We start from the raw sequence: 27,796 nt of genomic DNA, 5'->3' as shown, positions 1-27,796 counted from the left end.
TCAATGATGTGACAGTTTTTTTGCCTGGGCGTACGATGCCCAATCGTCAAAATTTCCCTTCTCTGTTCAAATATATTCATCTTGTAAGATGGTTTGTACGTGTGATAAATCGGTATTCTATTTTGGTGTAAATAATTTCGCACATTATATTACTTCAGAAGCGGAAATATCGAAATGAGTAGCAAACTTATATGAATTGTACATAGTTCGTATGGCAAGTGCAATCTTTTTTGTCCTTTACTGTGCCCAAACTGACGCACTGTCATCGCTGCTCCGGATGTGAGTGTGTTGGATACTTTTTGCATTTCATTTCAATCGTCGTCCGAGCAGGGTGTGCATTACCGTCGTCGCGAAGATATCTCACAGCGCAAAGTGTACTCGTTTCGCAGTTGGAATTTCTACACAAAACTCAAAGCCAGTGGCAAGTTGGTATTAGAGAAAAAGTAAGAAGTTTGGAAGCAGCGGTATAGATTTGTGAAAAGTGGATTCACTTTCGGGCTGCAACATTTGGAAGAAGTCATCAGCTAAAAGAAGCAATAGTGAGATATATTGTGCCAGCGTGTGTGCATACGCAGTGTGTTTGAGTGTGTGTGTGTGCTGTGGCCGTGTTGGAAGCTTGAAGTGAAGCGTGTAAACGGCAGTGCAAGCGAGAAGGTGAGCAAAAGGGCAAAAACGAGGAAAGAGAGAGTAGATAGTCAGAAAGCGAGCAGCAGTTCAAACAAAGAGCAGAAGAGAAGCAAACAGAAAGAGAGAGCAAGGAAGAAAACGAAGATACCGTCTGTAAGGGTGTGTGTGTGTGTGCGTGTGTACAGAAGAAGCTGGTCAGTTCTCTTCCTCTTGGGTGCGGTATTCCAGGGGTTTGGTGCGTGATTATGTGTGTATGTGTGTATGTGATGGGTTGCGTGCGCGGGGAAGAGGTTTAAATTTTCCTAAAAGTAGCGAAAGTAGGTGTAAATTTTGTTACTGCATATCTTTCTGGAAAGCAGCCTGCTATATCATTTATCCTGGATTGGGTGAATATATGGGAATAACGCCATCAATCCACTGTTTGGAGATCAAAAAAGTGTGTGCATTTGTGATAATTGGTTAATTAAGGTCCGTTGTTGGGTGTATTCCATCGCAACAGCATTGGATATGAATATGAATGTTTCAACGGCAAAAAAAAAAGGCACGATTTATTGCAGTGCGTTGACATATTACGCACAGAGGTGTTAGTTTTCCTCCGGTTGAAAAGAGAAAAAACGAGTGAAACTATAGAGCTGTAGCTACTTTTTTGACTACGGTGAGTCAGCCTCAGTGAGAAGGCTCCCGGTGAGATGAGAAAGGGGTTTTCGATGAGAATAAAGCGTCAGTATACGACCAACACGCACACAACGTCGATGGAGATTATTCTGGCCAACGAACGGTTTTTCGGGACCCACGCGGTCGTTGGTGGATTGCAACATACACAGTCGCAGTCAAAAGTCAACCATGCGTCGATGCTCTTGGTGGATGGAGGAGCGTACATCACAGGGGCCACCACGCACTTGGCAACGGAACGAGGAAGAAACGCATTAAGCAAAAATGTTTGTCGCCAGAGAATCCGAAATGAGGCGCTCCCAAGCAAATGGACGATATTCTTACCTTCTTTTTATTGCTAGTCCTTCTATTTGCACACACAAACACTGTGATGTTTTCTTTTGCCCGTTGTTGCCTCGAGTTTGCCTCGAGTTTGCCTGCTGGTTAGCTTCATTTGCTTTCGCAACCCATTTCGTGCATCGCTGCTGGTTTCTTGAAGGTGCATTTCGTGTGCGAGAAGAAACAAAAATGAGTACGAGTGGAGGATAAGAAAATGAAATAAGATAGAATGGAAAACCGAAGTCCGCCACATTTGTTGCCACACCAACCGACATATGTGAGTGCGTATGGAAAACGTAACTTCACTAGACGAATTATGCTGGGTGCTGTTGATGGTGCATATTTCATTCCTAATTCTTTCGCCAAATTTTGACACATGTAGTTAGGGTTATTGAGTTTCTTCTAGCTAAAACTAGTGGTAACCGTGAGTAGATGCGAAACATTTAAATATGTCTGATTCATATTAGTGAATTGCACCAACCTCATTACCGTGTAAAACGGATGGATGACTCATCGTCGTTGCTAGGAACTAATTTCGTTACACCGCCGACAGACTATTACTGTTTACACGTTTACTTTAAACAAAAAATACCAAAATTTTGTATAATATTATTTTAATGACTATTAAGAAGGTTAGATCTTGGATTATATTCAATGTTCCTCTCCTACAAAAGGCGTTTATGGTGGCGATCATGGTGATGTTCATCATGAGGACATATATGATCATGTCTTCGTGGAAGATCAATAGAGGAGTAACCTCAATACAAAGTTTTATAATTTATCTACATCCTTTGAATATACATGTATGTATTTCGTACAGCAAACTGAGTATAACAAGATAATTAACTCTGAAATGCTGCTTAAAACAAATACAATTTCCTTTACATTTGTCATAATATTGCGGCTTAGCGACAAACTTTTTTTGTTTAACAAAAAAACAAGCTTTTAAACTTATGTAGGTAAAAACGGATATTTAATAAATAATGCAGTTGACGTCACTTACCATCATGGCATAAAAACACAAAAACGCTAAAAAAGTATCTAAAAAAGCACATCACAAAGAATCATACACACAGTGTCACAGCCATTGATGTTCTTGTCAAGATCAACGTGTCTTGATCGTGCGTGTGTGAACGTCAGCAAACTTCAAAATTCAATAATCGAATTTAACAAATTGAATTAGGTTTCATCTGTATCGCACACCTCCTTTTAACTGCAGGCTCGTCATATTAGCCAACAAGCTTACCGGTAAAGGTGTACCGGCGACTATCGGCCTTTTGAATGGCGATGAGAAGAAGGTCACTTCAATGTTGTTCCATCCAGCATGGTATAGATCCCAATTTGCCATGGACTGAACGTTTTAGAATTTTAGCGTTTTTGCTCCCATCCATTTGCCATTAAGAGTTAATAGTCCGCATTGTTACCACATCGAAAGTGATTGAGGAAAGAACTACTACATCATAGCGATTTAACTCTTATCAGACGCAAGAAAACCAATGGTGATGATAATGCGATATTTCATGGTGTGTCTTGCGTCGTTACCCACACTGGTATAATGCATGGAATCATTCCAGGCATGAATCATCTGTGGTCGGCATACATTCCGCACGAGTCATTCCGCTGTAATAGTTCATCATAACGCGATAGAAAAATGCACCAGAATGCTACTTCCTGCTTCCATCGCTAATAGCGTCCAGAGCTATATATTTCCGCACCGGGTAGGCGTGTGGGAGCTTATTTAAACGGACAAAAAAAGAAAACAAAACCCATCCACAGACGTTATTCATGAGCCACACACCACCGCAGCTTCCATTTCGAGTGGTGTGACCGTGGTCCAGTGACTCACAACCGTTGATATACATACGTATTTTGTCCTGCACGCATGAATGCTGAAATCTTCCGGCGGGACCCCTTACTGTAATGACGCAGGACACTCATCTCATGAATATTGATGCTGGGCTATTATCCCTTTGGAAATGGCATCGCGAGCAGTTTAGCTGGGATGGGGATGCCTTTGGCCGTTGTTATGTGTGTGTGTGTGTAGAGTGCATGAATTAATGCGGCTAGAAAAGCTGAGACACATGGCTGCGAGTGTGATTATTGTGCCGTAGGATTGACATAAGCCGGCGCTAATTGTCGTTGTTTAATTTTGAAGTCAATTTTATACGGGTCGATCTATGCGTAATTTATTCCATCGGGGTGCCACCGTGCACAGGGATTTGGAACATGTGTAATCCTGCGTGAAAATTGATGATGTAATCCCGTTTGGAATCGTTCCGTTATTTAGACACTCGACGGGGGGGGATCCCTCTATAAATGGGAAAAGATGTGATATAGATAATGGAAAATGATTACATTACAGCCCCCGGAATATTTCGGCATTCGTCCGATGCCCTTCGAATGGAACTTGACCTTCTTTGCTTCAATTCCAGCGTACTCCAATTGAATGGACCTGTTGCACACCGAGAAGAAAAAAAATGGCCGACAAGGGATCATCGTTGACATCCCAAAAAGGAAAGCTTGTAGTTCCAGCAAGATGGAACTTGCCTAAAAACGTTTGCGTGGTAGTCGGTCCACAGTATCTGCGTTCGATTGTTGGCGAATCATGCTCGAGGGCAGTTCTCCGTAGCAAAACTTTCGCGTCCTTTTGTTGGCTGCTAATGACGGAAATGATTGGGTAGAAGATTACTCGAAGGAACTTTGGACTCCTTCCGGGCATGAATCGATTTTAGTGTCGTCGTATAAAAAAAAACGAAAGCATGAGGTAAATATGTCCAACATGTCTCTCTTATCCAAGAATTATGGAGTATACTGCAGCTTTAAAAGTAATGTACATACTTTTATGGATAATCATAAAAACTTGGATGATCCTAGAGCATGGCTTCGGATAATAAAGTATAAAGCCCATTTTAGCGAAATACTTAGATGAACAACATGCCGATTAAGCTGTCACGAGAGATTCCCTGATCGCAAGATAACCCTTCTGGAGGTAACTGAAAAAAAAACGTCATAAATCTCTCCTATTCTCTCAGAACTCAAGATAACTCAAGGTTGACGATGGAAATCCTTGGCGTACACATATAAAGGACAGTCCCCCTTTAGATGAAAGGGTTTTTTTTCTGGGATTATCAAACATTTTCTACGGATCTTACCAAAGTTAACGACCAGACCAACGACCAACCGTCAAAGAGCCGGAGACACCGGTGCGACATTGGCACAACAAAACGATTATGGTTTCGCCGGTGCAAGTGTGCGAAAGACACGAGGTTGATGGTTTTATGATTTGTGACGCAAAGCTGACTGACTTCCCAAAACCCAAGAACCGCGACACATCCTCCAGAAGAATTCGCATAAAAATCTTCTAGCGCAGTTTTTTTATTGCGTTTTCCCATTTTTGGTCGTTGAACATGATAATACAAGAGCGAAAGACAACATGTTCGTAACCATGTTGTATGCTGCAAAACAATTGCGCCAATCTTACACGCAAAAGCGCAACAATCGTGGTTCCACCAGTTGGCAAGTGCTGCCGTGAGTTATTGCCAGGAAAGCTGGCAGATGAATTGAGGAACGGGCAGACCGATTTTATCGTGTTTTATGTGAACATATATGGCACTATGTGTGTGGTACCGGTGCCACCTGTGTACTCTGTGGCCTGCGGGCCAAAAAAAAAAAAAAGAATGAATGTGTTGGAATGATGGGATTTAGCGCCATCATGAAATGGTGTTTCGGTGTTGTCTAAAGTCTGTTTCTTTTTGTTTGTTGCTTAGTTACCTCCACCAATTGTCTGGGTCTGTAAATCCAGTAGTAGCATTGGATGATTTATTTGTTATTTAGAGGAGGTTAGATCTTTCTGGATGTATGTAGTGTTTCGTTTTGTCTATTAATTAGCAAATGTTGTCTTTTTGTGTTTGATTGATGGAGATTGGCTCATGCTTATTAATTTCATAGCTTTTAGTTTGTTTTGTTGTGTTAGCTTAATGTAAAATTCTTACCTTTAAATTTTGTTCATTTAACAAGCTTTTCCTTTTTTTATATATCAACGGTCAATCTCTCACATCATTTTATGACGACCCCTGTTCGTTGTCTTCCTTCGTAAGCGCATAATGTGGTCATTACATCCGACTTTTCATCGATCACCGACTAACTTGGTGGGCAAGGGAATCGCTTGCTGCTTTAGGCATCATTAATTATTCCGCAAACGAACTTCCGGCGGTGGTAAAGGTACGAGCGTAAAATTTCCTTCCTGTGGCCCTTTGCACTGCTGTCTGTCATTTCCCTGCTTGTGTTCACACTGAACCATAGACACTTGTTGACGTGCTTTTTTTAATTAATCACCTGCGAAGGTGTGTGCATGATGCCACCTGGTCTTCGTATTGAGGAACTATCTTTGCGTGTGTGTGTGTATGTGCGCGCACTCGATGATTTGAAGCTCAATTTCGTACGCGGTCGTGACTCATTTGCATGTTACGTTAAAGCTAAACTGTGTGGTGCTTAACAACTGTGCGTGTACCGCATCAACGAAACCCGATGTTTGTGGATGATTCTCCATCTTTGGAACCGTACCGTGGCTTCACACTTTCTCCGCGTTGCGTTGTTGTTTTGATAGCCCAAAATGGTGTTTCATCATGGCGCCCCACTCGTTCGCACTGTGGGAAGCACGATCATCTAGTTGATTTGATCAGTAGTTAGTGAAATGAAGAATCGTTTTTACATTAAAATGGAAAGCATTGCTCGTAAAGCAGCTATCATTTAAAGACATTCACACTAGGTAGTGTTGTACCATTTATAATGCAATTAAATCGTAATAATGTGTTTGCTGAAACCATTTTTCGTCCTCCAAATGGAATACAAAAAATGAAGGTTCAAGGGTAACCTTTCTTCGTTGCATCGTTGTCACCTTCTTACTCCATAATTGTTTTAAATTTGTCTGCTTCGTTGAGTTGTTAATGAGATTTTTTGTTATGATAGCCCGTGGACACACGTTTTAATCGCGTACTGGTAAGTTGCTATATTATTTTGGTGTTTTTTGTGTGTTCAAGCTACACTACTATTTCGTGTTTGTGGCGCACATTTTATCCATTTTTACGAAACGAAGTAACATCATGCGTTATTTCCATTCGTTGTGCGATTGTGTCGTTTACCTTTTTTGGGTCAGATGTTGAATTTATTCTCTCTTTTCTCCAACTGTTTCCCTTGTACAATATTGTGGCGATCGAGTCGTAGCATTTTTTGAAAGGGCGTTTTTCCATGTACAATGGTAATAAATGGACGTCATAGAATTCTCCGCGAGTAGAAACTTTACTCAACACGCGTTATTTTTGTGTGATTTTACGCGTAGGATTTGTTCATTTTCCTTTTTGTTTGTTCTTAGTCCCTCATACTGTTACTAACCGTCTGGTGGAAATTTCGATTCGATCTCTCTATGGTCCAGCCTGAGGAGTAACGTAACGTACTGTGCATGTGTATTACTAATAACGAAAGGAAAAATCAGCGTTTTTCCCGCAGCTGTGATAGCGGTTGTTTGTTCGTTCATGCTGGCGTAAAATAAATTTCTGTTGTAACGTCACGGAGTTCTTAAAAAAATGTGCCTGAAAAATTTTACTTAATTATCTTGTAATGTATTTCAATATTTTAACTCATTTATTTATTTTACTCATTTTTACCATCTAAACATAAAAATCATTCGTTCCGTAATGTTCGGTATGTTAGAGCAAATTTATTTGTAAAAAAATACTGTTATGTTATGTTATGAAATTCCGCCGGTTTGTTGGCCTGGAGGCAAATTTAATTATTCCTTTTCCTTTGCAAACATTGTTCCCCAGGTTTTCGCTGGGGGTTTTTAGTGATAAAAACAATCGCATATACAAAACCTAGTTATACAGTGCGGGGAGAGTAAGATGTGAAAGGACAGAAAAAAACTCCAGCAATATTTACGGTATGCTGGATTCTTTTCAATACTTGCAATTATCAAATTGTTTCCGTTACTTTCCCGTACGCTGAACCCGCACTTGAACGAACAATTTTCCACGATAAGAAAGAAGAAATTTGATCTTAGCTGCAGTCCATCTTCTTCGAGCCTTATCATTTAGCAGGTTTACTTTGTGATATTTCGATTTTATTTTCCAAATTTCGGCTCCATTTTCTGTACATCAATCTCTATGGCACGTGTGCCCTATGACCTTTGGGATGTTTTGTTGAAGAACCTACTCTGAATAACATTGCCCCGTGACCCTCTGGATGGTGAACTGTGACTCTCCTGAACGTATATCTCAACCAACTTTCCTTTGACTGATCTGTTTTTTTTCTTACATCTGTTCTTCTCTTGGTTCTACAGATATTGGCATCGGGTTGTTTTTTTTCTACTGTGAAATCCAAGACTTACAGCACCGCGTTAGTGACAAGGGACGACCACCCCACCCATCCAGCCTACACATTCCGGAAAGCAATAAAATACGGACCAAAGGTGCAGCCGGCCGGCCGGGAACGTGCTGTGTCTTAGAGTTTATAGCATCTTCAACGAATTCTTGAATTCTCGAAAGTAAAACGACGGCCTCAGTAGATTGGTAGCGGATAGCAGCAGCAGGGACAATTTGGCCAAGCGATCCAAAATGCGTGAATACAAAATCGTCGTACTTGGCAGTGGTGGTGTCGGCAAATCGGCCCTGACAGTGCAGTTTGTTCAGGTAAGTGGTTAATCGCGTGTTATATTCGCTTATACAATCATTTATAGGACGAATTTAGACTTTTTTAAACGAAGCCAAAATGTTGGATTTAATACTTTATTAATCAACACGTGTAACAATTGGAAATATTCTTAATACTCATTATGCAAAAACTCCTCTTTCATTTGATTATGTGTTTTCGAACCGGAATTCTAAATCGTACAACAGTCTGTCGCCGCTTCTTGATGTATTTTTTTCTTCTTTTAAATGAGTTCACTCTTAATCTTTTCTGCACATTTGATATTCTTTAAATTGAACAGACTTTTTAAATGTTATCAATTTAAGAACAATTTAGATAATTATTTTGCGCCCAAATCCGACCAACTATTTTTTTGTTATGATGTCAATTAATTTTGAAAGCATAGTTTCGAAACAATCGCGCTTAATGTTTTGAATCTTCATTCGAAGCACTGCGATAATGCTCAGCTTTTCGATCAATAACTTTGAGTACTTTAAAACATCAAGAAAAGTTTGCTACATAGAAATCACGCAAGTAGAAAGGAGTTGAAATGTAAATCAAAAGAAGGAATTTTTAAAACCTTGGGGAGTAAGTATATTTACCCCTTACATAACTTAAATATAACTTATTTACTTACTTACTTATTTTAATTGACAGATAAATTAGTAGATTATTAGTTTCAGTTTACCTGGATACATTTTGTTATTCAATAAAAAAAACCCTGGCCATTTGGAAAGATTCGGTGATGAGTTCGGTAGGAGTATGATTCTTCCTATGTTCTGGTTGAAACATCACTCAATCGGTGAAATGAGCCAGTCAGATATAACAGTTAGATGGCAGTTATGTCAGTGAAGAAATTTTCATAGGATGGAAAATGTTTACATACATTTTGCGTTATTTCGTCGATCACGTGCTACTCGTTTGATGGTAAAATCCCTTTGAAGGTGATGTTTTTCAACATTGGCCTCATTAAAAGCTATCAAAAGTTGCTTAACCACCGATCAATTTCTGAGGCTTCAATCTTCCGACCATTCAAAAAAACACTTGCTACTGTGTACCCCTATGCCTAAAGCAAATTCCGCATAGCGCTTTCGTTAGTTTGCTTTGTGTTGTTTGCAAATCTCAGTACCTCGCGGGGCTGAACAGTGCAAGCTCCGGCTGGTTTCGGAAGTGGCTAAAACTTTAATTTCACCACCAACGAAATATAGCAGGGCCTCATTTAATTCTGGACCGAGAAAAAGAGAGAGAGAGAGAGAGAGAGAGAGAGAGAGAGAGAGAGAGAGCGGGAAAAACAGCAAGGGACAGAGAGGGGAAGTATTGTGTGCTACATCGGGTTTGCATATTTTTGCCCGGCTTCGGCGTTGTAACCAACGGAAGCTGTGGGTTAATTTCATGAACTTTCCCTCCGTTCTCACAAACCCTGAACAGGACATTGCGAAACATGGTACAGGTTTTACAGCACTTTACGTGGGTTCCGAAGTGCTCGGTTGGTCCCCGGTCCTTGATGAGCAGGATGTCACCATTCGTTTCGATGGTGTATATTTGAACATCAAACTCTCTACCGCACAAAAACATTCAGGAATATGAACCTCGTTACCGAACCACCCGTAATATGTCGGTTTTGGGTCGGTTTGGTAGGAAGACTACCATCAAGTTCGAACAAAAGTTTAATATTATTCTGTCTTATTTCGTTTGCCATTATGGGGACGATGTTTTGAACAGCTGAAACTGAAGAAGAGCAAGTCTAGAAGAGTCTAACATTGCCGTAAGTTTGCTGCATGGTAAATAAACTCTTCTTTTTTATATTTCGAAACAAGCTCTCCGTGCTTTCGTGCTGTGTAGCACTTGGTCTGCGACCCTGTTAAGGATCACTTAATTTGGCTTATTTACCATACTACTCCGTTCTGTATTTTGTTAGATCCATTGCGCCTTGGAACAGTTGGGCGTGACAGAAAGGCTATCTGTAAAAAAAAACAATAGAATAAATACAAACCACGTCAGTAAAAGAAATAGTCAAGTTCTTTTGCAATAATCCAAGTAAAAGAAATCCGGTTCTGTTTGCAAATAGTTCAGTTCAGAGTTTTGTGACAGAAGAAGGGATTACAGAATAATGTGATATCTCAGGGCAAAGTAGAAAAGTACTTCATAATAAGCGGGATAACCACCATATGTCCTTTTTAGTGATTTCAACATTCATCACACGAATTCGCTGGACGGGATGGAAACCGAGATGGATTATTGCAGTGTGCATCGTGAAGAAACGCGCTGGTGTCCTCGCGGTAGAGTGCAATGGAAAGCAAATTTCTTTCATAAAACATCTTGTGCCCGTCCGTCTGCTCAGTACACACACACACACACCACGACTCTTGACTTTCTTTCAGTAGACAAACGCGGAACTTCGTTTAAACTGCGCAAAGCGAACTGGAGAAAGCAAAGTTCTTGGCAACTATTTTCGCTCAGCTGACGTTGGGATGTCTGTTTTCTTGTGTTATTTATTTTGCTTGTCGTTACAAATGGCTGTCAACGATGTGCCCCGATGCTGCGATGCTGTGTTTTCTGGCTGTATGACATCCGTTTGCAACTCAACATTCAACAACGCGACTTAATAGTAAGTTGCTTCACTTTCTGTACGTCTTTGTCATCCTTTCCTGGTTGCGTCGTACCTATGGCACACTGGTGACATTCTTTATGCTCTTTAGTCGCGTTTCCAGTTCCATTGCATAAGTCACTTTATAGAAGATGGTAATGTGAAAGGATTCTTTTTTCTTCAATGGCGCTTCTGCTGGGTGTGTACTGTAAGACGGACACGGATTCTTAGTGCAAAACGATAAAAAAACTGCTTCTCAATGGAAAATAATGTTTTCCCTCCGTAGAACGAATGGGTTTATGGGGTGCTGCTATCCGTCCTAACTTTGTGCTGCAAAAAAAATGTTTAAAACGGTATGACTCACGGTTTATTCCTTCGCCGACTCGAAAGCTCATGAAAGAGAAGGTTCTTCTTTTGATGACTATGTACTATTTCAAATATTTATAACGAGCAAACATTGCTGGCAGAGCCGAAATATGGAACGTTCGTCAGCTGGTACATCTTAATGAATGTGAACTTGTTGGTATATGTAAAGTATAAAATTCATTTGTCTAATTAAGCGATACTATTATCTAGATATTGGACCTTGACACCCATTTTGTGGTATTAAAGTCAGTGGTTTATTGGCGATGATCTCTCACACCGGACGTTCCTTCGTACAAAGGAAGTAACTAACTAACAGCTGGAAAATGGAAGATAAGAAAAGCCAGAAATTGCAAATCACAAGACTGCCGAGGTAAAAGTGCCACAAAGAAGATGATTATCTTCCATCTAATATTGATATTTAATATCTCTAAGGTATTGTCCTCCGTATAAGGTAATACGGAGAAGGTCGTAGATAAACTAAAGCTCATACATTGATACTGGAGATAACAGGATTGATGTACACGGCTGGGTGGCAAAAATAAGTAATCCATTATATGACCGAGACGTAGACCATAATGTGAAGACATGCTTTATTATCTGATATGTTTCTTTTATTGTAAAAATTGATTTCGCACTCCTCCAAATCCAGTCTGATCTGTTTCTAGTTTTTTGCTAATCCGCTTTCTTCTATATGTGAAGTTTCTACTTGTCTGCTCTTTGGAATAGTTACATTTTCTTTTATTCTTTTATATTCTTTTTAAGCCTATTAACATACTGTTTTTTTTCTTGTGCTCTCGCCTTCACATTGCATATTATAAGACAAGCATGAAATCAAATTAATAATGTAACTTTCGTTAGTGCATTGGGCTGGTTTGTTATCATAATTACTACACACTTTATCGCCTGTCGATGTTTGTTTTCCAAACAAAATCCCCGCTCTCCATCCCATCACGTACAGTTCAGAATCCTTTATCAATGCGAAAGTGTGTGAAGAAGAAATTTTTGCATAACCAATAGCATATACCATAGGGTTCACCCGGCGGTAAAGCAGTGGAATGAGGCGCGGGTTAGGAGATGAGACCGGAAAACACACATCATCCGGTTCAAGAAGGATGATGGTCCTCGTGAGATACATCTCTAATGTCAAAACGAACCCTGGAGACGAACAAAACGGAAGACGAGCCAAACAAATTGCGTGTGTGTGTGAAAGTGAGTGAGAAATAGAGAGAGATAGCAGTACAGAAATGATACAGGATTTCCCGTTCGCCGAAAACTATATGATGGAAGGAGTCACGCGAATGGTGGTAGACCTGTTGCGCTGTAGAAAAATTCCTGTGCTACTGTTATGCTCCAAAAGGAATGGCGCCAAGAGGAATACTCGCTGTTGGTGTGAAAGAGCCAACGGCAGCCTGAGGGAAAATAAATGAAGATGTTTGCCAAATAGGAACCACGAGCTTCGGCCCCTCGACAGTGCATGCTGTACTCGAGTTTCATCGTCCTTTGGCAGGTTGCAAACAATGCCGAACCGAACAGCAAACTTCTCCTTCACCTGACAACACCTACCACTGTCGCGACATGAGTTGTATGTGTGGTAATGCGATCTGAAATTAGAATTATTTATAATATATATACATACTCTTCTCTTCCAGCTCCGGTCGTGCCCCTTACGATGGCGCCACCATTGTTGATTATTTCACCTTCGGGAATAACAGAAGATGAGAAGGTTTGCCGGTATCTGACACGAACCCCTGCCGGGTTGGAAAGATAAGTGAGCTGCACGATAGAGCAGGAAACTCCCCAAATAATGTGGATATAAATTGCCCAAACTGTGAAGATGGTGATACAAACCTGCGAACGAAAGAATTGATGTTTCACAATGGCACGTGTGTGTTTTACTTACGTTTTGCGTACGATCATGCAAGTCGATCAGAGACTAATATGCAGTCTTTGTACACTGTCAGGAGCATAAAAATGTGTTTTTGAATTAGAGCACGTTTTAAACTACTCCACAACATCTGTATTTATCTTATCATATCTTACTAGGCAAGGTGATCTTAGACCATAAGCGGTAATATTTCCAAAAGTTGCCCCACCTTAGAAGTGCTTTGGAGGAACCAATGAATATCCTGTTTGGGTATCTTCTTCAAAGTCCCTTCCATACACGACAAGGTAAAGGTCAACCGAGCGATAAACCATCAGCATCAGTGGACCTTCATCGTACACCTTCTTTAACCGAAGTTTCCTGTTGTGTTCGACTGTGTTTGGTTGTGTGTGCGCCCATTACACGCATAAAGTGATGAAGAGCACAAGAAAATATAAGGGCAAGTGACGAAGGATGCTTTTAGCGCGAATTATCAGTGGGTTGTTTTTTCCTGGGAATTGAAACACCCGAAGCAAAGGAACCGCACCAGTCCACCGGTGTTAGTTTGTAATGGGAGATTCTACTGATGGCAAAGATGACCGTGTCAAGCACATCCGTGCTCTCCTTTGTGAAACTTTCGTATCCTCCGAGAAATGTATTTCCCTAATTTTGGTCCTTTTGACAAGGTGCTATGGGAAGGTGAGAGAAAGCACCTTTTTTGTGGTCAAACTTTCAAGAACAATTCTTTCGTTTTTATCATGATAGCAAACAGAGAATCTTTCTTCCTTCCTAAACATCCTGAGATTGTAGTGTAAAAAAAATCCTACCTTTCCGGTAACTCGCTCGGCATACTCACGGCATGTTTAATATAGATAAATTTCATCAGATGAAGAATACATTTAGGCAACGTCATCTCACAACATTAATCTTCGTTCGGTTGGAAATCTTACGTATTGTATAATTTTTATTAGGGAGTTTCTTATGCCTTAAAACTGAATAGAAGATTTTAAAGATGTCGCCCACGTCACCAAGCCGCATTCGGATTTCGGTCTATTTAATGTTTGCTACACCTTCACACCAAAAATCAAACATGTTTTCACTCGTCATTCAAAAATCGAAGATGTAGGCTCACAGATTACTTCATTGCAATCGATCCACAGTATTTTACACATAGATTCGCCATATTTTACTGTCGGGATCTCTGCAGACATCGAAACCAAAGAAAGTGAAGCTGAGTTCATCAGCTTTTTTTCGTAACTATTGCCGTCATGTAAATTTAAAGCCACTGTTTGTGTTTCCGTTTTTAAACAATGTGCAAACGTCCATCACCTTCAAATGTTGTCTGCTTTGTTGTTGATTTTTACGTTTCCGGTGATGAAATTCTAGCAAAAATCTTGTTAAGAATGTGTGTACACAAAAAATCAAATGTGATGTTTAATTCAAACGTACAGGATTACGGTTTATTCAAAAAGGATACCGTTGCCACCAGAGTTTTCCTTTTTCGTTTATGCAGATTGTGCTGAGTATCAAATTTGCATCGATTTGTGTGTGAGCGTTGAATGTGCCGGATTGAGGCTGTAAACGGAGATAAATAAAGCTTTTTTGGTTTTACCTTAACTTTTACCCTCGGAAAATTTAATCCCAAAAACCACTCAAATACATCAGCAAAAAAGATTGGAACGTAAATTGTATTAGTAGATGTCGAGTCGAAAAAAAATCTGAATATTGTGTGCAATAAAAAATAAGCTGAGGTAAACTTGTTTTGTACAATTAATCTTTGCGACAAAAATCGAAGTTTCTTTCTCCGTTAATCATTCAACCGTGTTGTTTGCTCTTTTCGTCTTTGAAGGCGTTTTTCAATGAAAATAGAAGTGTCGTATACTAGGTGATCGGGTATTGGGTGATTGGGGAATTTTAAATCCCATTCTCAACAGTTTTTACTTCCATCCATGTGCTCGGGCGCACATTGTGCACTATTGTTTATTGGGTTAAACGCGGGTTGTCCCATGTCCCGATGTTGTTGCTCTCTCGATAGACAGTGGCACGCCCGGTGGAGAATGGGGCCGAACGGTTGAACGACGCCGCGGTATCATTCAGCCGAATCTTCCCCCATTTTTCCCATCTGTCAATGTGTGTGCCGCCTGGTAGAGCACATATTTGTATTGATCGACAAATGGTAAGCATCTTGTAGCATGCATGTCCCACACATACCTCGACTCTGTACACGGTTTGTTCCGGTTTTATGAGCAGCAAGTCACGACAGTCGTGTACCCTATGTACGGCGCGCGCTCCCTTCTGTCGTTCCTGTGGGGTTTTTTTTTGCTGATGTGGCCTTAGTCGAATCGTTGTTCAATTCATAACTATTATCATGATGAATACTTTGACGTCTTTCACAGCAGCGCGCACAGTGTCTGTGTCACATTCATTTGTCGCACAGCGTCACTGTTGCTGCTGCGGAATATACAAATATTTCGATCATTCACAAACACACACCCGATTGGAGATGGCACATGACGGCTAGGCTGTATCCGTCGCCAAACTGCCAAACTACTATCGAACTCTCAGTCTTGCACATTATACGCGGAGCGTACTCCCCAGCTGATAAGTAATTGTTCCATTTTGCCCGCTATGTCATCTTCCATCCGGTTGCTATGACACCTTTGCCCCATTCCCACTCCCACGGTTGTCATTGACGGATCGGGTTGCCATCGGCACGGCGGAGGGAGACTGCAGCCATAGCCGCATAAAATAAAACATAGTCAGTCAGTCACTTCACTTTCCCCGTTTTCTACCCCAAATGGCTGGATGAGCTGCTGCAGCATATGGTTGGCTTCAACGTAATCGATAGATTTATTGCTACTCGTCGTCGTCGTCGTTGTCGTCAATTCGCAAGTAAGAGAGGGGGACTAAGGGAACAGTAGGAGCAAGAGAACAGGGTTGTGGATTGTGGAGCAGTACAACATCGAGGGTCCTGACACGACAGCCAACGGTAATTGCTCATCAGAGCAGCTTGCTGTGATGTGGTGTTGGTTGTACCAACACTGGCGGTTACTGCTGTTGGTACTGTTGTCTTACAGCGTATTGTTCCATTACATCAACATATGAGAACGTGTCTTTCTGGCGGAAGTAAACAACGGCGGTAGCAGCTGCCATTGTTGCTATGTCAAATTTCGGACCAGATGCGATGAGTTGGGCGAACCTCCCTACTCTCTCCCCTCTCACATACACGCAGGTAATGTCCTGCACAGAACGATTCGTCACGAGCGTCACAAGTTGTTGAGGCGAAGAAAACTCCACGACGACTGATGAATTGAGAGTCACGGAAATAGTAATGCTTGCCGACTACTAGCAAAGACCACAACTTATCCTGCGGCATCGAAGTAACGAGCACAACGTTTTTGTCGCCTCGTTCACCTCAAAGGAAGCTGCGTCGCATCACGTGTTCCTCTTGTGTGTTATTGGGTGTTCGGGCGTAAGGAATGGATGTAGGTCACACCAGTAACATCTCCTACGAACGATGAACCGAAGGGGGAAGGGGATTTGTGTACGGTTGATTACCAGTTGCTGTGTGTGCGCCACCTAGAGAGGACATGCTTCCGTCCGGTCAGCCAGTATGTCCGATGCTGTTGAACATCCTTTAAACATCCCGGAAGCGCTGTGGGATAAACAAGAGGATCGTTGATTGAAGAATCGAACCGAAGGTTTGTTTGTACTATGACCAACGGTTATTCGGTTTGCTTCAAGTTAGAAGCAACTATGAAACGAATAAAAACGGTACCTATTATGGAGTGTAACGGATGGATTAAAACACAATGAACTGATTTTAGTGATTTTTCATATGGATAGCTGATATCTGATATATCTAGTGACGAATTGGGCTATATACTTCGTCTATTGTAGATATTCTACAATCTACGTTTGATAACGTTATCAGTAAATTTGCAACATCCGCTACAAAAAAAGTTAAGCAAACTATACGCGATGTTGTTCGAGTTGTAGGCGTTTTAATGGTGCGAAGAAGTTTTACATGGCGATGCATTCAGAGTCCGAGGAATTTAGCATATACGACATTTAGAAGACCAATTCCAGTCATTCAATGGCATAAATGACCATAAAGTGCTGCATAATCTAAATATTAAAACCGCGACAAAATGACCTTACCATTGCCTGATGACATCGGACCAATCGGGCGATCGGTAATCTCCCAGAATGCGCAGCGGAATGTAAAATAATATTTCCAACGAAAGCTTTACGGTAAGGTCTTCTTGATGTGAGCTACTCATCCAGTCCCATCCAGCCCCGGTATCCAACGAATTTTTGGACACTGGAAATCAGATGAGAATGATGAGAAGATGAGCTATTTAAAGATAAACATTTTACCAAAGAGTACCAATCCTCTCAATGGTTCTCAGATGTGACAATTAGCACTTTCATGGCTAAATCTCAAATGGAGGATCTCATCCTTAATAATCTTGAGCCTAAAACAAAGGGACAGTCAATCACCAAGGCAACTAAAAATCCGAACAAAAAGCTAACATTTATGTTTTGGATGGCCTTTGGTTAGCTTAAGGCCATCCATTAGAGTACAGTGTCCAATCCAGTCAATCCAGTGGAGTGTGAAGAGGTATTTATAGAATGCAGATTAAACATAAGATTTAAGCATACTTTACAGCCTTATCTACATTGCTACTGTTGCTACTGAGGTTCGAAAACAGTTAATTTTTTTTAATGTTTTCTTTTGCTTTTGTGTGCTTTTGTGTGAAACAAAAACACAACATGAAGTAAAATTTGTACAAATTTCTACCGCAATTGCTAAGCATATTGGAGCGAAGGAAAGATACAAAACGCTTGCTTTATCAACCGCGTTAGGTGTCATATCATAAAGCAAACAATCTGTGTGCCGCCTACCCCGAATCGAATACGCTTGGTGTGTAGGCTTGTGTAACATCAACATTCATATGCTGTGTATGTGGAATATATTTCTACGTGGGAAGATAAATTCCGCTGTGATTGATTTTTTCTCTCTTTCATTGTACGGGCGAAGTTGTATCATTGCGAATTACTGGGCGGTTTTTTTTCTCTCTCCTATATCTCCTCAAGTACGTCAGCAACACTTCAGCTGATTTTGGCAACCCATTAGCTCACCATATGTTTCGAACTTAGCATGATGTTGCTAAAAGGTTTTTTATCCTCACAAACCTGAATATATCTGAAATTAAGCAACAGAACCGAAACAATTAAAAAGCTACAAAATGTCAGTTAAATTTAGAATAAATAAAAAAAACAACACACACCTAATATTCCACAATTATTCTTCATTTAAATTTTATGCAATCGATTATCGTTATCACAATAACGGCTAACAGAGCGGCGGGCTTTTGTCATTATTTTATCATAATCGATCCGATTGTATGTTGAGAAGCTGCAGCAACAGCAGCAGCCGCTATCATATACATTCTATTTCGCGACTGTATTTCGATGTGGAGACCGAATTAATGATATTGTCATTCAAACCTACTACTCCCTTTGCCAGCGTTGGGGCAGGGTGGAAATACGCTTAGCTAGTTAGCATAAAACCGGTGTAACCAGTGATTTGCCTCGATCCGAAAGACAGGAAGTCGTAGGCGCATTTGAATATCAATTTGATGGAAAACGTATCGCCCCCAAAAGCGCACCTCGCAAACCATTTCGGTTCCCATGGTGGCCCAAATTCGGTGTGCGGAATGCTAAATAAGGGGTTGGGTAGCAGCTTCTCAGGCAGGGGGGCCCCCTTTTGCCTTAGTGCGAGCTCCGATTTTGAATGTAGTAGAAACCAGATCAAATGAATATTTACTTCTATCCTCCCGGGCTGGGCTGTGTTATCAATAGCCACTACACCTACTTCACTTGACCTTTACATGCATCAATTGAACCGTGGGGCAAACGAATGGTCGTAATAGCGATGCGCCACACGTTCGGACAATCGTCCGTGTGAGGTGAGGGGTTGGTTATGTGCCTCGGATGAAGGTAGTTGTTACATTGAACCTACAGCACTACTGAAATTTTAGTTTACGCTTGCTTGGCCACATCTACCCCTAAAAGCGCACTTGTTCTAAGTTGGGCGGTCGTGTAGGCCGTTGCTGGCCGGTTGTTCAAGCAGAGCTGTACGCACTGTACGAACGTTTGTGAACCGTGGATTAAAAACACCACCATCTCGCTAACAAACACACTAAAGTGACCTTTTGGCTGGGACTCTATGGGTTAGCAGGTTTCATTCGGCTCCTACTACCAGCTGGGCGTCCTGCGCGGAACCGCACAGGATGTAGAATTGGGACAGCAATAAGTGTTTGTTGGTGGCATACACTCAACCCTCCAACTTAAAAGCTCCTTTTTTGGACCATCGTAGAGATCCGATGAATGGGTTTCTGATGGAGTAGGTAGGTTGGTTGGTTGGTTGGTAAGCTGGTTGTAAACAGAGTTCGTGGGCGAACATGTTTGAAACCGAGATTGAGATGGTAATGTGAAATTATATTGTAGAAAAATATATGACAATATCTCTAACAATTCGTTGATACTCAGCATATAGTAACTTTCGTGCAATTGTATGATACTTCAACGTATACTCCATTAGAAAATTAACTTTACTAATATTGTGCACAAAAAACAAAAAAATTGGTGTGCTACAACCCTTGTCAATTCCTTCCGCAATAGTTGGGTTTGATTTTATCGCTCTTTCTATGGAGTAGTAGACGTCATATCTACATGTGAACTCCATGACGTTAGAAAAGGGGATTTGAATATTTACGACCAGATTGCAGTAACCTCCTCACTTAAGCTCAAAGGGCAATTTGGGACACCCTGTAAAACGAGCCTGGGATACCCACGCGGTAATAATGAAATAGGGCCAATGGCTGGCAAAAGGTTTGTTTGGTTATGCAATGTACGGGTAGATTGTGGCCGTCACATTTGATGTCCAGCGTGTGTTGCATGATGCGTGAGTGGACGTTTACCACCTCCAACAGGGACGTGAGTGTTAATGTATTTTGTGCAGTGATTAGAATATCTATAGTTTGCTTGAGAATTTGAGAAAAAGGTGATAGGACATTCAAAAACTGCGATATACAATTTGTTTGAATGGTTTATTTTTCTTAATTAATAACAATTTTCAGGCACAGATAGGAGTAATGTAAATAGAAGATTTTTAACAAAAACAGTTCAATGTTTTGACCTCACTTACTTATCAGTCTTGTCTGGGTCTTGTCTGGGTCTGCTGCAGGATGTAGTCTTTGTAATAGATCGAATCTTGAAGCACGATGGATTGCTTGCTAAATTGGAGTTACAGTAGCCAAATAAAACCGGTTCTGATCTGCTATTCAACGATGACATTCGGCCACCAGGGATTTTATCGTACTGTTTGGATTGATCCTTATCATATCCTTCCTAATTGGTAGAATGCCAATTTGGTTAGTACAAAGATTAATGTGCGCTATCGCTACTACTTGCTTTCGTTTCACTTCCAGAGCTGGAAGGATCAAAATGAATCCCGAAGGAGATGTCGTTGTATGGAGGAGCGTTCAAAAATGAAAACCAAACAGAAACCAATCGCTGTTATGATTTTTCACTTTCCTCGTTTTGCCTTTGCTCTCGTGCACAACGTATTGATGTGAATTGATCCGATTCACGATCATCGAATTTTCGTCCGTGCATTCCTGCAATCAAAAAGTCAGTCTCTCAGTTAGTCGGCCGGCACTGATTGCATCCTTTTAGCGATGTAATGCAATTTCATCGCCTTGATTACGAAACGTTTTTCCGTGAGATGGATGATGTATGGGAGTGTCTTTCGTGTTGCTGTATTTCGGTTATTTAGATGAGTGTTACAATTCGATTTTAGCCTCCATCTCATGTGTTTTTTCTCACCTCATGTTTCACCTTTCAGTTGAGCCTAATTTCTTGTAACGTTTGAAATGCTTCTTTCGCCGAAACACAGTTTCATTAAGTTGGGCAAGGGAAAAGGAACCATTACGAGGCGGTATTGATTTTAACACTTGTTGATTTTTCGATGCTGATTCGCAATCCTTCTTTTCTTTTGCTCATTTCAAAACGAAAAATCAAATCAAATGAGAAATAAAACTACGAGAGAGGAGTTATTTTTCTTTTCTTTACTTATGTGAAACACGCCCTCATGCGAGTTGTGTTATGCATTGATTATGGAAAGAGGGTTCATTATTGGCTGGGTACAATGAAATAATTAATCGATTCAGTAACTTGGAGTTCGTTTTGCGGGATTGGGTGTAGTGAGAGTGCTTCACGATCCATATTTGCTTTTGAAGTTATGTTTAATGAACTCACAACACATGCATGTGTAAATTAAAACGGATTGGATCAATTGGTCATTAAAGAAAGAAAAGATTCGGTTAAGGTTTCTGGATTCGAACATTACGTGAAGGCATGAAAGCATTGCACCAAAATCAGGTTTAAACGATTCTCCTTAACATTGATGTGGTGATTTCATATTCAGTTGTTACTTTCATATTCAGTTCAATGTTTTATGAAACGTGTGGAGAGTACGACATAAAACAAGGCGAAGCATAAATTTCCCTCAAGAGCAGTGTTAAGGAATGGGATCCCGAACTCTGATTTCTACCACAAATTTTGGATCATCTTTGGAGCCGAGTGATCCGGATCCGGGTGATTCGAAACAAGACTCTGCGTCTTTGGATCTTTCGAGATCCAAATCCGTCATGATTGTATTTCGGAAATAAGATGAAGATTTGTCATTATTTGAATTTTATGAATCTTGGATCTTTCGGAATAAATGTGCTCGATTTTTAATTTTATCCGCTCCATGTTTTTGGTGATCATCTTCCTCTAACATACGTGCAAGTTGCTATATCACATGATACATGATTAAACACATTTTTTGTTTTAAACGAAAGCGAATGTCGTTGGGATTTTATTGTAGGAGTTCAATTTGGAGTGTGCTTGTGTGTGTGAGTTTTTTTATGCAGAACAAACAACGAAAGTTTTAAAGTAAATACGCTCCAACTGAATGTCTGGTTTATGTTCTTTACGGCAGAAAAAAAACAACAAACGCTTGTGACGCTCCCTTTGGGCTAGCGGCGACTATTACTAGAACTAGGGCAAACGTGTACTTTGTACGGGCCTGTACAGACAAATTGATTCTTATGTCTCTTTCCATGCACCTTCGATCTACCCAGACAGGGAGCTACTAAACCCAGGCTTATGCATCATGTGCCCTTCTTGCGTGTATGTATCTGTGTCTGTGTATAAGACCATCTTTAAAGACGCGCTGCAGTCAACAATCTCACTGATGGTCGATGCGTGTGCCCCGATACTGAGCGATACGTGTTGATAAAAGGGCGCTCGAGATAGAGGGCAATAACATGACCGTCGTGGAATGTTACTACTACTCGGTTTTCGTATCGAACGGAGAAAACGCGAGAGTGTGGAGGGAACAAACGAGGCAACACCGGTAGCGCTTGTACCTAGTACCTAGAGTGCCCTTAACTGCCCTTTTACGGTCCGCCTCCACAAGCCCAGGCCGGGCATACACACCAATACCGTACCGATGCCAAGACGATGGTTGCGATAAATTTAATCTATTTTCCATTATTTATACATTCATCGCAGATGGGCGGATATGTTTACCCAGTAACTCCACCGGGATCTGAACATACGAGTTCGAGCTCCGGTGTGTATCTCGGTATAGCGTCCTGTGTGCAGAGTGTGTGTTATGTGGGATTTTTAAGGACTACAAATGGCGCGCTGCGTGCTGATTGCAGCGGAGGGATGTAATGCTGGCACTGAGGAATGTAAGGCAACGGTATTTTTCTCGCTTGTTAGTCGCTTATTGTGCATGCCTTTGGTTAAGCTTATTCGAAATCAGATTAACAACCATTCTGCTAAGTAGAAAGATTAAGCTTTTAGAAAACCTGGCTGCATCAAAATCTTTCTACTAAAACTTTTATTCGACCAAAAGACTTTTTTTCTTCTACGTCATGGGTTGTATGGATCTACGAAAGTAAATTTAATATTTATTTTGCTATAAATTAAACTACGTTTATGCCGGTTAAAAGTCCTTATATCCTTTAGTTCCTTTGAGTTATTAAACTGAACTCTAAGATACCGTTTTCTATCACCAGTATGCAACATAATTTTGATTGCGTTGATTCAGTCGCTCAGTCAAACTTTGAACCAACATTGATGATATGTATCATCTCCGATAGGTTCCGATAATTGTACATAAATGCGTGCAAGTCATGGAAGCATGGCAAACACACTGTCACGTGCCAATTTATTAATCTAATCAACGCAACCGAAGGAACGAAATGCTTTTACTCTTGAATTGAAGTTAAAAATACTCCCGTTAGCCCGACAACGAAACTAGAAAAGCATATAAGCATCAAAAGACCTCCCTTCAATGGAGGGAAGGAAGGAGGAGGCCCTGGGTGGTGGTGACCTATTGCTTGCTGATAGAAGGAACCGTTCACTGCTGCGTGCGTTTCGTTATCATCGTACTGCAATCGTCGATGGAAACCCCCCCCCCCTCATCGATGCAATAATGAACCTTTTGAGGGGATTTTTTTGTCCCTTCTCTCCTATCCCCGATTTTCCTGTCGTTTGCTCTTTCTCTCGTTCTCTCTCTCTCTCTCTCTCTTCCTCAGTAAGAGCTGATAAGACGCACTCGAGTCACAATATTTCAACGCGTTTGCCCGGAGTCGGATAGATCGCTACAAACATGTCCTGGAACTGTCCAATCTGCGCTAAAAGCAAAGATAAGCCACATTCACATCAGGCACTCTGGTTTGGCGTGACAAAATATATAAAACAAAAACACCAAACATACGTACGACACGGGCACATTGCATTCTAAGCAGTGTTGATCATTTTAGAAGGTTTCCTTTCACCCAATCGCTCTTTCTAGGCTTTGCTAGAAACTCGCTCCACGATGACGACTGTTGATAATAATGAACCCCGAATTGCTATGAAGTTTTTTGACAAAAAAAAGAAAAATGAACCGAAAGCACAGATATTTCCATTTCCTTCCAAACGGGAAAAGATATGCCGTGAGCCGAGTAAGAATGGAGCAAAAATAAGAATACGGAGCCCTCTTTACCAGCATTAACCGCTTGTCCCTGCTTTCTATCGTTTGGGTTGATTTTCACAGTATAAATGGTTTGGTTGGTGAGGAAATAAATTCTTAATGTAATTGGGTAGGCGATAATTGGCCCATCCACTTAGAATAGCGGGCATGTGCCAGATAGAGGTAGCAACACAACCCTTAACCGATAATGATGATGTTTGACAATCCTGTGAGCATTTCGTTCTGCTTCCATTTTTGGTATTTTGCTGTTACAAAATGGAAGAGAAAAAAGTCCTTCACTTCTCCCCCTGGATAGGAAACGCCGATTGATTGAAATTTTCAGAATGAAGACAGTTCTTCGTCAGGTCCCGTACTTGCTCAAAAGCATTTCGTTTTATAGATCGAAACGACATAATTAATGTGTTTGTTAGCTATGTACTGAAGCACATGCAATAGGTATATTTGTGCACTTGGGTCAACAAACGTTGATTGGATAAGATTTGATTCGGAGGCTGCGATTTTCTTATATCCATAGCATGATAAGATTTTCTGTAATTCGATTCATTAGAATGATCACATTCATAGCAAATTTAATAGCAAACTTTATGCATTCTTGGTACGTCGGTTACATGATTCTTAGTCTAAGATATGGAAAACAAATCAAAGTTTCATTAATTCCTACGACGGTTCGTCTACAACATTTCTCTGTTGGATGTACGTACTTGGCTTTTGCGAGTGTATGCCAACCTGCCATTTTGTACATTTGAAAAAGAGTTTTTTCAGCCTGGCAACAAGTGAATCGTCGTGTGAATACAGCTCGATTCGTACTAGCGAAGGATTCTCCGACCGGTTGACGGTCGTTAGGTTTTCAAGAGCTGCCAAGGCGTAATTTCTAAAGTGAAGCTTTGCATACAAATGGATCGTGGTAGTTTTGCGTGATTATCCTGTTCATGCATCCTTGTAAATCTCTTCCGTCTTCTTATCTGCGTTGCGTCAGGATGAAAAATGTTCAAATTAATTTTCCTATTAAATCATTTGTATGGAACGAGATTGATTTTAGCTCGCCTTGCGCAATGATTGTTTTTTTTGTACATTTTTTCACAATCGTAAAGAAAGCTGTATTCCTTGCTTTGTGAATGTTTAAGTACCAAGTACCAAGTACCTTGATTTACTTAGTTATTTTGGCATCAAGTATCAATATAATTCAAGCAAGATTACGAGAACGCATATTTCAACGTAATTGGTGAATGATGCAATCAAAAGTTCTTCCAGCAATTAAGACTGTGATTTTAATTTTGATTATATGCTCCACAAAATTCGTATTAAAATGAAGTTGTGAATATCCATATTCCTAATAATCTATATCTATATTCCATGTTTTTGCTTGCAGGGCATATTTGTGGAAAAGTACGATCCAACGATAGAGGACAGCTACCGGAAACAGGTCGAAGTGGATGGTCAGCAATGCATGTTGGAAATTTTGGACACAGCCGGCACAGTAAGTTAATGCAACGAACGAAACACATCCAGATAAAGCTAACGGAGTGGATTTGTTTTTTTTTCTTCTTTTTTTTTAGGAACAATTCACCGCCATGCGAGATTTATACATGAAGAATGGCCAGGGATTCGTGCTTGTATATTCCATCACTGCACAGTCGACCTTCAACGATCTGCAGGACCTGCGGGAGCAAATTTTAAGGGTGAAGGTAGGTGAAATATTATCACGAAGTTATTCCTCTCAAAGACATATTGATTTAACTTACTAATTGTTTCCCCTCAAAACGTTCCACTAGGATACCGATGACGTTCCAATGGTGCTGGTTGGCAACAAATGCGATCTCGAGGACGAACGAGTCGTAGGCAAAGATCTGGGCAGGAGTCTAGCAGCGCAGTTCAATTGTGCATTCATGGAAACGTCTGCCAAAGCTAAAATTAATGTTAACGACGTAAGTTGGCACTATGTGCCGCTGCAAAACAAACCTAGCTTTTGTTGGGAAATGTTTACTTTTAGCTAACCGCTTTCAAATTTGCCATTACAGATCTTTTATGACTTAGTGCAACAAATCAACAAGAAATCGCCTGAACGGAAGCCCAATAAAAAGAAGAAATCGCTCTGTGTGCTGCTGTAAAAATCTACTTAGGGACAAAATGGACAAGTATAAAACCGCTCACTCACAAAACAAACACACATAAAACACGCAACCGTATAAGAACAATCCATAGGAATCCGCGATATGATGCGTAGTGTGTGGGTGTTTGTGGGTGTGTTAGAAGTGCAGAAAAGGATTTAAATGAACAGGATTAAAAAAAAACTAGACAGAAATCAAGTAAGAAAGATGATAATCAGCGTTAGGGGAAGGGAGAAGGGAAAGGAGTGCTGAGTGTATCAAGATAAGGGAATAACAAATGGTGGAAATAATTAGCAAGTGTAAGGACGACTGGTAAGAGCAGTTATATATATATACACACACACATTCTCGTTCATAGGGAAATATGGACCCTCCAGAGAGACGACACATCCATTAAGCGAGATCTCGTGAAGATACGATCGAACTGCGAGATTGCACAATACATACACAACACACTCACTCGAAACAAATAGAAAACACTAGACGAGATGAAAGGAACCGATTAGAAAAGAGTGCAAAACGGAAGGAGCGTTGGTTAAGCGATAGCTTAATATAAGGGATCATAAACAGAGTACATACATCTTCCTCGCTGTTCATTCATGGAGCAAAAGGTGCAGAAAACGATACTAGACCATTAATGTTGACAAATATTAGGACGGCGGAAGCAATCACCGTACATACTGTCGAAAGCTGTTGATCGCGGTTCTCTTCACGACGCAGAAGTAAGAAGTATGATGATCAATCACCAAGTCACTAAACAGCACAGTTTTATGAGAGATACAAAGATGAAAGGATGCGTTGAAAAAGTAAATGGAAAGTCAGGAAACCAAGAACGTGTCGTTCAGACTAATGTCGCTGCTCCTCTCTACCTGCCAACGTGAAGCACACAATGCATAGCAGCCTCGATACTGGAACACATCATTTGTTGCAATAGAGACCAGACCGAAGGAAACAGGCGAAAGATCGCGAGATGAATGTTGAGTAAAAACGAAAACAACCTATACCTTGTTGTAGCTATGTAGCTTCTATTTTTCTCCTTTGCTTTATGTTAGTTTGTGTTGAAAGAAGATTTTTCTATTATTACACCATCTATGTTCGATGTGATTCAAGTTGACCAATTTTCTCTGTTTATCTTTCTCTCTCATTCTCTTCCTCGTTCTATTGCAAAACCCAATCCGATTATAGCTCGCGCAGATAGGTTTATATTATTATTATTTTTTAATTTGTATTCCTTTATGTGGACCCGACGAAAAAGCGAGAAAATAAATCAAGCCGCGTTTTTGCGACGAATCCTGGCAATGGAATTGATGATAATGTGTGTGTGATAACGTCATATAGAAATGGAGGTGCGAAAAGAAAGAGGTTCTGATGTTGTGAAACAGAAAGCAAACAAGCATAGAACGATATGATTAGTACGGATGTACGGTATACGGTCCGTTTTTGTTCTGTTGTGTACATTACACTTTCGCAAA

At 40.6% G+C, this 27,796-nt stretch overlaps 1 protein-coding gene across 1 annotated transcript; it reads left to right on the top strand.

The window, feature by feature from the left end:
• The first annotated feature begins 295 nt into the window (after nt 1-295).
• On the top strand, nt 296-27,628 carry LOC125774771 (ras-related protein Rap1). Its single transcript, XM_049444983.1, has 6 exons — nt 296-654; nt 7,952-8,300; nt 25,586-25,693; nt 25,773-25,901; nt 25,989-26,141; nt 26,235-27,628. The coding sequence occupies exons 2-6, from the start codon at nt 8,226-8,228 to the stop codon at nt 26,322-26,324; spliced, it is 555 nt and encodes a 184-aa protein (XP_049300940.1). The 5' UTR covers nt 296-654; nt 7,952-8,225; the 3' UTR covers nt 26,325-27,628.
• Nucleotides 27,629-27,796: the final 168 nt, after the last annotated feature.

Source organism: Anopheles funestus, chromosome 2RL (assembly GCF_943734845.2).
Source record: "Anopheles funestus chromosome 2RL, idAnoFuneDA-416_04, whole genome shotgun sequence".
Classification (NCBI taxonomy): domain Eukaryota; kingdom Metazoa; phylum Arthropoda; class Insecta; order Diptera; family Culicidae; genus Anopheles; species Anopheles funestus.
This window is presented reverse-complemented; position numbering and strand designations above follow the sequence as displayed.

Coding starts and splice junctions, on each gene's coding strand:
- LOC125774771 (XM_049444983.1), top strand. CDS start 8,226: ATGCGTGAATACAAAATCGTCGTACTTGGCAGTGGTGGTGTCGGCAAA. Junction 25,902..25,988: donor AGCAAATTTTAAGGGTGAAG/GTAGGTGAAATA, acceptor ACGTTCCACTAG/GATACCGATGACGTTCCAAT. Junction 26,142..26,234: donor CTAAAATTAATGTTAACGAC/GTAAGTTGGCAC, acceptor TTGCCATTACAG/ATCTTTTATGACTTAGTGCA.